At 40.4% G+C, this 13,326-nt stretch overlaps 1 protein-coding gene across 9 annotated transcripts in view; it reads left to right on the top strand.

Annotated features, from left to right (window-relative positions):
- ABCC5 (ATP binding cassette subfamily C member 5) overlaps window positions 1-13,326 on the top strand; it is a 71,308-nt gene that overhangs the window by 7,779 nt on the left and 50,203 nt on the right. For 4 of the 9 annotated variants that reach the window (XM_074592100.1, XM_074592090.1, XM_074592086.1 and 1 more), the window contains exons 3-6: window positions 6,860-7,020; window positions 7,267-7,422; window positions 8,164-8,311; window positions 13,008-13,241. In XM_074592100.1, coding sequence (XP_074448201.1) covers window positions 6,860-7,020; window positions 7,267-7,422; window positions 8,164-8,311; window positions 13,008-13,241 — 699 coding nt within the window. Of the gene's footprint in view, window positions 1-6,859; window positions 7,021-7,266; window positions 7,423-8,163; window positions 13,242-13,326 lie in introns of those variants that run through there. The other 5 variants (XM_074592088.1, XM_074592089.1, XM_074592099.1 and 2 more) reach the window with 4 other exon arrangements.

The following is a 13,326-nucleotide window of genomic DNA, read 5'->3' as shown; positions in this document are numbered from 1 at the left end:
CTTCTGGGGAAAAAGCAGCCCTATAATGTGTCATACTGAGAGGGGGGAGATGTCAGGAAGGAGAGGGTAAACGGAGCTAAGGTCTTAAATGTGAAGGATGGTTAGGAATTAGGAACATATAAGCTCCCATGCTGAAGGAGGCTAAGGTTGTCTGCACGTGGATCAGAATAGTAGCGCTTACCTGAGCAAGTCAGGAGCCAAATCCTCAGCCTGTGCTGTGCTAGTTTGATCTGCTTATTGGGGAGTTACCCAGCTTTGTGGTCAGAGCGCTTGTGGGGTGCTAATTGTATAGGGCAATTTATAGGCAAGGGTGATAGTTATTTCCAGTTCCACAGGAGTCTGCTGTTACTGTACTGTCAGCGTGCATGAACTGTATCTCCAGTGCTGGATGATCAGCCTCAGCTCTGAATGAGTCCTATATCCTTTGATTAGAAGATCATGAATGCTAGTTTTAATGTAAAACAAAAGACATGGACTCATGTATACCAGAAGCCTAAGCAGGTACACAGCTGCTAATCAGATGCATACATGGCAGCTACTGTTGCAAAATCCCTAAAATGAACACTACATGCCAAACTCTGCATTTCTTGGATTGCAGGAATAAGTGTATTTGCCAGGGAACAGTTTAGAACAACTTGCCTCGATGCTAATGCTTGCTAGAATTCAAGGGCAAGGTCAAATAAGCAACGTTCCTGGAAGAAACTGATATATCTGTCCTCAGCAAGGACTCTATGTGCATCAAGTAAAAGTGCTCAATATAAATATTTAGGCTCATAAACATACATACCCTGGTCTTGTTTGGCTACAGAGCCCTGATACCAGTGCCAAGCACTACTGGGGGACTTCTGATCTCACTGGAGGATACATAAACTCCGATGCTAGCTTTGAAACCATTAGCTCAAATGCTAATTCAACTTCTGCTAATGCTAGCCCAGAAGAGGAACTACAGAGGTCTTGTGTAACGAAGTCACATGTAACACTCCGTTAGTCAATGACTGGACTTCAAGCTGTTGAATCTCTGAACTCTTGTGGAAAGTCAGAGCACACTTCTAAACAGCTAATTCCCTTTTTACTTAAGAGAAATGTGGCACAGCTGCGCTTATTCCTGCATTTGGATATATGGATGGTGCTGTAAAGAGCTGTTCTTCCCTGTAGCAGAAGCTGGGAAGGTAGCAAAGTCATGAGCTTTCATTTATACTCCACTTGTCAGGAGGTGGAAGAAAATGGAGGCCTTAACTTCTTTACTTGGTTCATTGCAGCAGTTCTGGAAGCTGTACTCATTTCTACGCATCTAAAGCTATCCGATGGTCTCATCTAGGTGCTGCGTGATTCAGTTGTGCTGTCTGTACTTTGCAATCAATGTATGCAGGTGTCTAAAGTATCAATGCCTCCTTCCTCACACCCATCGTCTGTGATCTGTCCCAGTGCCTGCTCCTTGCTGCCTCTCCTTCAGGGAGACAGTTGGTATGGGTGGATGATACACCAGTCTGAAATAGGCTCATGTTTTAGTCAGGCAGGGTATTATAAAGCATTGTAGCTACAGAGTAGGCTGGTAGTCTAATGCTGCAAAGCCCCCTATTAATACTGTTGAAGATTGTGTACTGCATCAAATGCAGTGAAAGGAGAAGAGTGTATTGCCTTAGTGGAATATAAAGTTCATAGACCACTTGCTGCTTCACCAAGCAACAGCAGATTTCAGTGTTTGGACCTGCAAACATACTTAATTTTTAGGTGCTCCTGGGTTTGGTGACTTCCAGAAGCCTGGGCAGCAGTGCTTTAGGGGTTGCTTGTGCTACCTGCAAAAGCAGTGTATAAACCCCCTTAAATATTTTCAAGTGGGATTATTCTTGGAAAGGTTCAGAGGAATTTCTGGGAAGAAGGATGTAATTACAACTTCAAAGTATCTCTTCCTAGACTCTATTTTGGTTTAGTTATCCTTAAGCTAACTGGAACAGTTGATCCTGTTCTTCCCCAGCCCATACAAACTAATAATGGATCTTGTTTTGAAACAACAGTCCTTTTATAATTGCTGTTCGTCCTGGAGTTGTAATACGAAGAATGTTTTAAGCACTGAGCAGAAGTTGTGATCATATAATTCTCCTTCTCCCCATATGCCTGCCTAGTCCTGAGCTCTATTGTGCTGCTCTGCTAGCTTCCCATTTGCCTCTCCTTACTGGGAACTTGAACAAAGGTGTGAGGAGACCTGCTGAGCTCCGTCTTCTAAATGCGAGAGGTGGGAGTCGCTGTTCTGCACCATTGTCAACTCGGAGTTCTTTACTACTCAAATAAAACAACTTTATGTAACAGCAAATCAGCTGCAGTGGCTTTTGTTTTCTATATTGTCTGCAAGGATTAATAAAAGAAGCCTTTATATCTCTGCTCTAGTTCCGCATTGGGTAGCAGTAGGACCAGAAGAGATGCAGCTTCTTCCCTGCAGTGATCTCGGCTCTGGAAGACGTTCTGCCTTATGGAAGAGGAGATGATAGTTGGAGGGTGGGGTTTGGGTTGTACGTTGACTACATACACATCAAACTCTTTATCTGCAAGATGAGTAGGGGATGGAAAAATGGGTTTGTTTGGCCTCCAGGCTTGTCTGGTTTTGCTATTATCATCTGATGTTACAGTTGTCAAACCAATAAATTCCTGCCTTCTCTATTAAATATGAGATTGCCTGTGTGACATTCTAGGATCTCACTGTTGTTGTTTTTCCTTCCCATAAGCAACACAGCTGCCTCCTTTCTCTTCACCCACTCCCCATCCTCAGAGATAAACGGCCACGTTGGCTGTTTAGCAGCTTTTCAGAAGTGTCCTTCTCTTTCACATACTAGAGTTTGTGTGCCTTTCTGTGTAATGTTCCTCATGCCCCTCTTGCTTACTACAGAGCTTCTCTCTTGCTCACCTCTGATATCATGTATATTTGACAGCTTTGTAGCTTGGCTCCTAAATTTTCTCTATTTTCAGGGCCTTCTCGCATGTCCTTGGTATGTGTATTTTGAATTTGGTACTGCTGGCTCTAATTTAATGAGCAAATCTTTTTTCTTGCCCTTAAGCAACTTATTTTCCTCCCTTCACCCAGATTTTCTGTCATGACACAGCTTGAGCCAACTGTGTCATCTTTCTGGCTCTGACATTACCTTATGTGCTTACCATTGCTGTGACCAATTTGTTGGCCAAGGACATCATGATAACAGGTGCTGGTAGGGTTTTGTTGCTCTCAAGTTGCAGAAAGTTAGGGGGGCAGGTGCGCTCTGTGGTAGCAGCACCAGCCGTGCTTCTCTTTCTCTGCCCCTCTGTGAGCTGGCTGTGGAGGTAAAAGAACAAGACAAGGTCATGTGTAGTGGTGCTTCCTCAGTACTCTCTGTGCTCTTGGGGCTTGCCCTCAGCATTAAAAGTTTAACTGTTTTCTTCATCTGTTAATTTTCCCAGTCATCTGTTGAATCATACCGGCCTGCAACCAGGTGTGCCATAGCTTCATGAAATGTGGAGTGCAGAACCATTATCCTCTGTTAGGAGCTGCCTGTAGCTTCAGAAAGTTTTTTGGAATCCACCAGCTATTGATAAAACGCTGGGTAAATGATTGCCGTTGCCTGCTGTCACACGTTTAATAAGTCATGATATCCTTATCGTGACTTATGGAGTTTAGTTCTTCCATTTTTAGTCCATTTATGTATTTGAACTTCACAGCATCCTACGACAGAGATTCTAAATATAAGTATACCTGTGTGAAAGACATTAATTTCACTGAGTGTCCCCACTTCTTTTGTTATTAGAACAGCTGGTGATCGTTCCCTCGTTCCATTCTTCATGCCATTCATGACTCTGTGGACCTCTCAAACACCTGTACCTTATATTTATTCCTCTCTCCTATACAGCTGAAAAGTCTTAAGTTTATGCTTGTGTGGAAGCTGTTCCAATCCCAACTGTTCTCATTGCTCACAGAAAGCAATTCTAAGTATAATATCCTTTTTGAACTGAAGTGACAGGGGACTGACTCTGGTGTTCAGAAAGGAGGCAAACTCTAGGGTTTTTTTTAAGTAGTATGGCAATGTTTCCTGCTTTATTCTTTTGTAACAATTCTTTATTGTCTTTTGGCCCTTTTGATGATGCTGAGTAGTAAGCTGCTGTTTTTCAATAAATGTCCGAATGATTCCGCCTCCCTTCTGGTAAGTGATATCTGCTTTAGGTTTGTTTTGTTTCTGTGAACATTTCTTTAGATTATTAACACCGTGTTGTATCACCTGGTTCATTGCTTATATTGGTATGTGGAGAAGTTGCTGAACTAGAAAAAGTGCTATCTGATTTCTGTTTGATAGTGTGGCCATGATTTATTAGACATTTCTTTCAAGAGCAGTGCTGGAGCCTGTTATATGACATTACAAATGATTTCTTCAAGGCTTTAGTTTCCAAGAAAACTGTACCTACATGCAGGCAATCAGAGTACCACCAGTTGATGAACACATGAAAAAATAACGGATTCAGATCAGAAACCTTAAATTAACAGTGTGGAGGTTGTGACTAGTTTTTGTGCCTCAGTCTTTTGCTCTAGAAATGCATTGTAGTACTGCTTAGGAGTGTCATTTCTTCCTGATAACCTCTATGCTTTGAATATTTTCTAACGTGACACAGAATTGTATGGTCCTTCTTAGAATCCTAATTGTACAGTAGTGTGATGCATTTGTTTCTTGATAGTCATACATGTGGGATTTTGGCAACCTTGCCAACACAGAGGTGAGCAATGTTCTCGACTAGGGGTTTGCTCTTACACTTGCCTGAATGGCAAGGCATTATAAAGGTCTTTCAAAGGCAGTGCCCTAGACTCTCATCAACGCGTCTTTTCCACCTTTGCTGAGAGAATTCTGTTGTGCAGCTCTAGAGAGTTTAATTATTTTTCACAGTGAGTGTTTAAGAACATTATCTTTGGACTGCCTGAAAATACAGTATCTTGCAATTGTGCTTTCTTATTAAAAAGCTGCTCTTGTTCGTAAGTGGTGAAAAACTATTATGCTGACAAATATGGTGGTTTTGGGTTTGGAAGACTTTTTTTTTTTTTTTTGAACTTACAGGCATTTTTTGTGTGCTCTGAAAAACAATGATTCTGCAGATAGCCTGTGGCATCACCTTGGAACAAGCATGTTACCAGCAATAGAGTGCTTGGGGCTCTTGGAAAGGGTAACATAGCAAACTAGCTGAATTCCTCTGCTGTAACCAGAAAAAAGTGAGGAAAAGAAAACTTTTCCCCACTACCGAGTCCTTTAAGACATCTTTGGCAGGTCCCGTGTTAATGTTGATTTGGGTAGATTTAGTAAGGTGGTATTGCCCATAGTGAGTCAGTAATTTAATACAAATTGTGTGAGAAGTCTTTTAATTCAGATTTCAAGCGTTGCATTTTTTTGAGTCACTCCATGTGCCATAATGTTGTAATGTTCTTTTGTTTTCTTATTACTTTGCTGTCTTATTTTGTAATCATAGCTTTAGGTTTAGTGAATGAGTTTTCTGAGATCAGGACCGTGGATTGTTGACAACATGCTTAGGCGCTAGTTAAAGCACCTCTGGTTGAATAAATAAAGGGCAGATTTATGCTAGTATCAATTTCCTGTTCTTGTCCTCAACGTGGACAAGAAGTGGTGGAAGCTAGGTGTCTTAATGTGCTATATGCTTATACGTTAATGTAGTACAGACTAAATCTCCAATAAATGGTGGCATTTCTGACAAAAGTTACATGATGTGAAGTTAGGAACCCAGTGCTTGCTATTGGTATACGTTTAGTGCTTTGCTGCTACTATGTTTTGAGGAGACTGCAAGGCGCTTCCAGTTGCTGTTTTCAAAGTGGAATACCGTTGCTCTGGTAAGGCAACTAATAAGGGTAAACGGAGTATCTCTGATTGTGAGATGGCCAAGAGGATTTTTACCTCAGAACTGAGTTATTTCTACAAAGTAGCTTCATTTAAAAAAAACCCTAGAATACAAACAGGCAATATGGCACTGCAATAAATGGTCCGTTACGTTACAGAACCAGTAGCAAGCCCTTTGCAAGCGTAGGTACCAAGCTAATCTCCGCAGATAGATTTGCCCCATTTAGCTTCCGATCAAAAGGTTGGTTTGAACTCTGCAACATTTTGACTACTCCATGTCATTGCTGTTTCCTTTCTCCTCCTAGATTAGCATTTGGGTCTGCCTATCACTGAGGCTGTGGGAAAACTCTCCTGAGATAAGGCTTGCCTTTTCAGTGGTTGTTAATATGCTGAGCCATTGAGAAGTGTGGTGGGAGCAGAGAAAATTGTCATCTTTTGCCCCTTTAGGGAAAAAGGGAAAAAGCAGGAAAGATGATAAAAGAAAGTACAATTCTGCTTAATGGATATTAGTTTTGATCTAATCCAAGGTATTTCTGAAGAAGAGCGTTTAGTAGTATTCTGAAAATAACTTGAATTTTCTGTGGATAAGAATATCTGAATTATAGTAAGAGGGTGTAAATTCATCAAGAATGTATGTCGTGATTTTGCTGTGTAAGCCAGTCGTTGATTTCCTGAACTGATGTCATAGGTACTTGATTTTGTAATTTTCCTTTATTGTATTTCCTGTGGCAGGATGCAAGATTAGTCTGGTATATCCGTTTATGCTTTGAATGCACAGGCACAATACGTGTGTTAATTTATGTTTTACAAATGCAGTGACCTCATGCGGATCGAGAATGTGTACCTTCTGTGCCTTTGCTGCCGGGCTGAAGCTGTCCTCTAAGATATTTAAATGACAGTGATTGGTGTTGCGCAATAATTTACAGAAGAAAGAGGTTCAGAGTTGCTGGAGTCTTGGACTTTAAACAGAGTTTTGAAGTCTGACTCTGCTGTCTGTCTTGTAAAAGCAGATTGAATGCCAGGATGCCTTGGAAGCGGCAGCGCGGGCAGAGGGGTTGCCGCTGGACACCTCCGTGCACTCGCAGCTGAGAATGCTGGACGAAGAGCATCACAAGGGCAAATACCACCACGGCCTGAACGTGCTGAAACCCATACGGACTACTTCCAAGTAAGTTTTCAGGCTACAAAAAAACTGATACAACATTTGCTTTTCAAACCAGTCACAAAGCAGGACTGCAGCTGTAGGTCTGCTGACCGATGCTGAAAACATTAGAATTTGTTTAGCAAGTGTGACTGGCCTGGGCCATTTGGTGCTCTGAGTACTTTCAATGAGAGGAGGCTTTGTCTGTCTTTCACAGGAATTTACAATTCTGTTTCCTCTTTCATTTGTTTGTGATTTTTTTTTTTCTTTTAGACACCAGCACCCTGTTGATAATGCTGGGCTTTTTTCCTGCATGACCTTCTCCTGGCTCACTCCTTTGGCCCACAGAGCGTACAAGAAAGGGGAATTGTTTATGGACGATGTATGGTCTTTATCAAGGCATGAGTCTTCAGATGTCAATTGCAGAAGGTAGAGACGTCTTGTTCCTTATTATTTTCTGGTTTGCTCTTTTTTATACATTAGTTCATAGGTAATGATACAGTATTGCCCTAGAAAAGCAGCTCTGATATTTTGTTCTGCCTTTCTCAGAATAGTGGAATTAACTTTGTTTCATCCTTCTTAGATGAGTTCCTCCTGCTGCACTGTTTCTGTAACTCTTGCCAATTTCAGCCAGCCTAGAGGATTCTGTCTCCAGGAGTGTTTTGCAATTGTTTTTCTCTTTTTGCATGTCTTTATTTTTAATAAAACACAATAATTTCTCAAGGCTACGCAGAAAAAAATTTTGTGCTAAAATAATGAAAAGCAATACTGACAGTAGCAAGGTGATTTGAATATGGGTCAGATCTTGCAATCAGGCTAACCTTTTATGGCTAATGAGAATTTTTCAGGTTTTGACTCCTCAAGTCTTCTGTCAGGGAGGAAGGACTGGGGCAAGTCAGTGTAAGATTGCCAAAGAGACTCCAGGCAAAGCAAAAGTAGTTTTGTTTTTCATCCCTCTCTTCTATCGAAGTTACACAGCATAGATATTTCAAGATGCAGATATTTCTCTTTACCTCCTTGAATGTACCGTCTGTTTATTTATCTTGACATCTAGTAATTTTTGTTGCTTTGCTCTAGGAAATGGTTGGAATTTTCACAAAGGGGTACCTATGAGATTGTACCTTCTCTCATGGTGAAAAATTTATAAGAGGAGGCTTCTGTTTTTATTAGGCTGGAGAGATTGTGGCAGGAAGAAGTGAAAGAAAGTGGGCCTGATGATGCTTCTCTCCGGAGGGTTGTGTGGATTTTCTGCCGCACCAGGCTCATCATTTCCATAGTGTGTTTGATGATCACGCAGCTCGCGGGTTTTAGTGGACCAGTAAGTAATATCCATCCTTTTTTTAACAACCCCAGAGGGCTCCATCTCATAGCCCACTGTAAAATATTAAGGTTTCATTGCAGAATCACTGAAATGGTTTGACTAGCTAGAAATTTTGGGGCAACATTCCAGAGTGATAAGGTAATCCAAGATAGGTTTCCTACAGGTGGTGGATCAATTGCTGAATACCAAGGCCAAGTTCTTGGTGAAGGGAGGGGGAGTTTAGATACCTTGGAGGAAATGCACACTTGGTTTTTGCCTTTGGTTTTGATTGTAGTTTAAAGTTCTTCCTTATCTGGTATGCGGTCCTTTTGCATAAAATTTTTACGTGCAGGTCTTTTAATTGTTTTATTTTTCTTTTTGCAATTCTGTAAATTTATCTTGGAATAAAATTCAGTCTAATAAAACACTAATCTTAGATTATTTGCATTAATAGCACAGTCTTCAAGAAGTGGAATGAAACAATTTTATTAGAGCACTACTTAAAAACGAACGTGAGCAGGTCTCAAGATGTCTGTAGGTGTAGTCGTTACTGATCCTACAGAGAATGGTCAGACAGGTTTCACGTAGAAGCGTTAGAGTATGTTACTGCCTGTAGGAACTGCTGCTGTTTGTTGCTATGGGTCGTAATGAAGATAACAACATACGGGACTTGACATTCGCACCATTTTTTGTCACCTGTTTGTTGCACGTGCTGTGCAGATTTACAGTTGAAATTTTGACTAAATTTATTCTCTACACATTTCCCTTGAGGAGTAGGAGCAGTATTACTGCTAGTAGTACACGTTTCAGTGTGCTGGTAAGCTGAAGGTTCATTTCTTGGGTAAGTACACTGGGGTGCACTGTTAGGTGAAATGTCTTTTTAAAATGTTTTCCTGCTTTTAAATGTCTTATCAAAATGATGTTCTGCTTTTTAAGCCTCTTTAAAGTTTGTCTTGTTTCATGTAATATGAATAACAATAAGTGTTTCTGTGATATTATTTTCTTGGTAATAATTTACAGCAGCTTGTGTTATAAAATACACAAATGTACTTTGGTAATTAACAGTAAATCATGATTAAGGTTTTAACAGCGCTAGCTTTCCCCAAGAAGAGCTTCTGTCATTGTTTCACTACAGGGCTTTAGTAGCTGCTTTTATCTTTAGCAAAGAACTTGCAGCAGGGTTGCCCCTAATTTCTGTACCGTAATTTTCTCGATTTATCTCAGCTGAACTGCTGAATGAGAGAGAGTGGGAGGGGAAGGAGAAAAACAAACCAACTTGACGAGGCTGGGGGCTACCACTGCAATTGATGCTCGATTTGGGTAATTTAAAATTATCTATAGACATTTGCCCATTTACAGGCAACCTTATTCATTTATCTGAATAAGGAACAATTCCCTTTTGGTTCCATCATTTGGCATGAAAAATAAGTCTTTACCATCCCTCCTCCCTGTAAAAATGGCATGCCTCATAGATATGCCTATGCTGTCTCCTCAGAAGTATCAGTGCTTTCTTGTATTGCTACCCCCTTTCGATCACCTGAAGGTGAAAAAGGAGATCAGGAAAAGCACTTGACTTGACCTCATGTATTGGTGAAAATTATAAAAATGGAGTTAAACACTATATTAAATTCAAAAATTTTAATTTAATGTCTATGACCTTGAAATGCCAGACAACAGCTATGGCTTTGCTACTGATCATTGTGATGGTTATAACTAGAAAGGCATTGTTGCAGACTTCCTGTGTGGGTTTTTTTGTTTGTTAGTTTTTAATATCAGATAGATCCTTCAAGGGTCTTCTCTTTTTTTATTTTATTTTGATAAATTCTGCATCTGGCACAGTATCAAAACCCATAACCTGCTGAGACAGCTGTGTGTGTCAGACTGCCTTGTAATAACCATCAAAATGTACTGGTGTGGGTGAGATACTATTTATCTCCAGTGAATATTTGCTGCCATTTGATCAGCTACCAAAACTTTCAAGTTCAGGTTGAGGAGCAAAGAATTTTTTTGATTATGAAAGATAATCAGTTTAACTCCAGGTCTGAACAATGTACCTGTTTGCAACTGTTCAGAGCTATTCTTCCTGTTTGGGAGATGGGGAAACTTGCTATCTTAGTGGAGTACAGCTCGATAGTTGCTCAGGCACTGGAGGGGGGAGTGGTAAGCTGTCGGAGGTAAGTTTCCCGGTTTCCCAGTTGGCTCCAGCTGCAGCCTGCCCTGTGCCGTCGCACGCTGGCTGCGGCAGGGACGCCGGCACTGCAGTGGGACCAGTGACAGAAGCTGTTCTTTAGAATTTTCAGGATGGCTGTTTTCTGCGTCAGAATGAGACAGTCCTGCTGGGCAGAGCCAACGCCAAGAGCAAAGGTAAGGTAATGTTTATTCAATGGGAATGCTTAAGACAGCCAAGCAGCTAGTACCAACTGCTACGGTAATAGTCACAGGAGTTCCTTTTTCCCCAGTAGCTTGAGTTTTAGTTTTTGTACTGTACCTTTCTTGTTTTGTAAATAACTTTATGCTGGATCCTTGTCATTAAACTAGTTTGAATTCAAATAGCATGTGTTCAGATGTAAATGTTAATTCTGTGTGACTTTTTTCCCCTCCCTTTTCAAAATTCTTTAATCTGCTGTTTCCTCTTTTCTTTCTTCTGGAAAAAAAAAACAAACCCAACCAAAAAAAAAAGAGGGGGATATAATGTAAGCTGGTCTCTTATTTCATCACGGGAGATGCTGAATCTATAAAATAGTGCTGAAAAATTGCACTAAAAAGTTTTGGGAGGAATGAGACCCCAGGAAACATCTGCTATCTTTATACATCCTCTCTTGGAGACTTTCAGCAATGCTATGGTGAGCGAGAAAATGCTTGCAGTCTGCGACCATGCTGAGTTACAGCTCGTGAGGAAAAAGGGGGATTTTCACCCCAATTGCTCAGTGACTCGGTTGCATATGTTGGATTGAATACTGGAAAAAGAAGTCAGTAATCTTCTTAGTAACTGCAAACCAACTGTATGCAGTTGTGGTCCAAACAGTCGATGTAAAACTAAATCCAAGTAAGGAGAAAGTTGGAATGCAATAGTGAATGTGAGCTCCTCACATTTGTTCAGGGATCGGTATGTAAATTTTCTCAGTAGCCACTCTAGAACCTGATGGACATCTGGCTTTAATTCACACCTGTGAAAAAGAAAGAGCAAAATTATTTACAGCATGTTTCCTTGGTTCTGACATGCAGAATTATTTTCCTCAGAACAGATTAATTTGATCTCCTTTTTTTCCTGTTATTCGGTACTGGGCTATAGCTATCAATACCTTTGCTGAAGGAGTGGGGTTTTGGTTTTTAACTCTCTCTTCAAGCTACACAGAACTCTTATTTGCAAAACCTGTTTTAGCCAAGAGGACTTCAACGGACTGTGATGTGGAAGGCTTCTCAAATATTTCCTTTGGCCTCAGGGTTTTTGTTTTTTTGTTGCTTTTTATTGTGGGCAAAGGTATTTCTCTGCTCTGTACTAGCATATCAAAAGCACCAGTATCTTAAAGCATCATTTGTTGAAAAGCTCTCTAGGAAATCTTTTGCTGTCTTTGAAGCCTTACTGTAAGATACTTTTTAAACCAGATTTCAGAATTTGTGCAGCCTCAGAAGCCTCCTCTGTTGGCACCTGCAAGTTTGACTTCTCTTGGACTTCATGAAAAAATACTGCTCTGTTTTTGTATCTTTATAATTTTGTGTGTAGTTTCAAATCTAGTTTATGTTAGAGGCTAAGACTGACTGTTAGATATTAGCCCTTTATAATTATCCTGTATGTGCAGATTGTATGTTTATACAATGCTCTACCTGTTGTACAGTGTTTTTGAGATGTTACCATTTAAGATGGCACTTTATTTCAAATAAAAGCCTATTGTTTCTCAGTCAATAGTATTTAAGATTGCTGGTGATTGTATGATATGTTGTGCCGTTGGACCACAAAGAGCTGGAGGAGGGAATTGGTGGTTCTGGGGGCTGTCCTCTTTCTGCAGGTGATGTTTGAAATGTGATTCCTGAGGTAAAGTGTTTATGTTTTTGGGGGGAGAGGGCATGGGGAGGGATCGAATGGTTAATTTTTTGTCTTTTTTTTTTTTTTCTCCCCTGTCCCCAATGATTTGTGGTATTGCGTACCTTGTGCTTTCTGCTTGTTTTTTTCTTTACTATTAAACTGCTGATGTTTATTTCCAGGAATGTTTTGCAAATGTCCTTCTCACTCTTCCCCTCTACAACTGTAGGTACATTGTTCCTTTTTATCAAATAAGCACGTTTGAAGCAAGCCAAAGATAAAGTAAAAAAGGTCTTAATGTCACGTAAAGGAATGTTTCTTAATGTGCGCAGATGTATAAGTAGTGACTATATTTTAAAACTCTTCTATATGATAATGCATTGCTTTCAGCTAACTGACAGATTTATGTTAAGTTAGAAGACACGGAGGATTAGAAGCGTGCTGCGAGGAATATGGTTCCAAATTAAACTCTCTTTACTTACTAAATTTGACTCAGTGCTTGGCTCTCAGCAGGGCTTTGTGTTACAGTACTCCTTGTATTGACACCTTTTACTTCTAGAAAGAAGATGCTTTCTATTTCAAACGGCTCTTTTAAAAGCAAAGTAGCCTACTTATTTCTAACTTAACATAAAGTTGTTGCATGGTCCTCTGGGATGATGGGGTGTTCATGCAAGCTTGCATTTCTTCCTGTAGGCATTCGTTGTGAAACATCTTTTGGAGTATACCCAACAGAGTGAGTCCAACCTGCAGTACAGCTTGTTTTTAGTTTTTGGCATCTTTATGACGGAAATAGTGCGATCTTGGTCCCTTGCACTGACCTGGGCTTTGAATTATCGCACGGGGGTTAGACTGCGTGGAGCTATCTTGACAATGGCGTTTAAGAAAATTCTTAAGCTGAAGAACATTAAGGAGAAGTCTCTTGGAGAGGTAAGCAGCAGCATTGTTTGGAAAATGGTTATACAGTATATTCCTTTGGGAATGAGCTGTGCCTTAAATCTGAATAATCCGTTAT

The sequence above is a fragment of the Larus michahellis genome, chromosome 6, assembly GCF_964199755.1.
Source record: "Larus michahellis chromosome 6, bLarMic1.1, whole genome shotgun sequence".
Taxonomy (NCBI): Eukaryota; Metazoa; Chordata; class Aves; order Charadriiformes; family Laridae; genus Larus; species Larus michahellis.
Note: the sequence above shows the minus strand (reverse complement) of the source record. Positions and strands in the feature narration are given on the sequence as shown.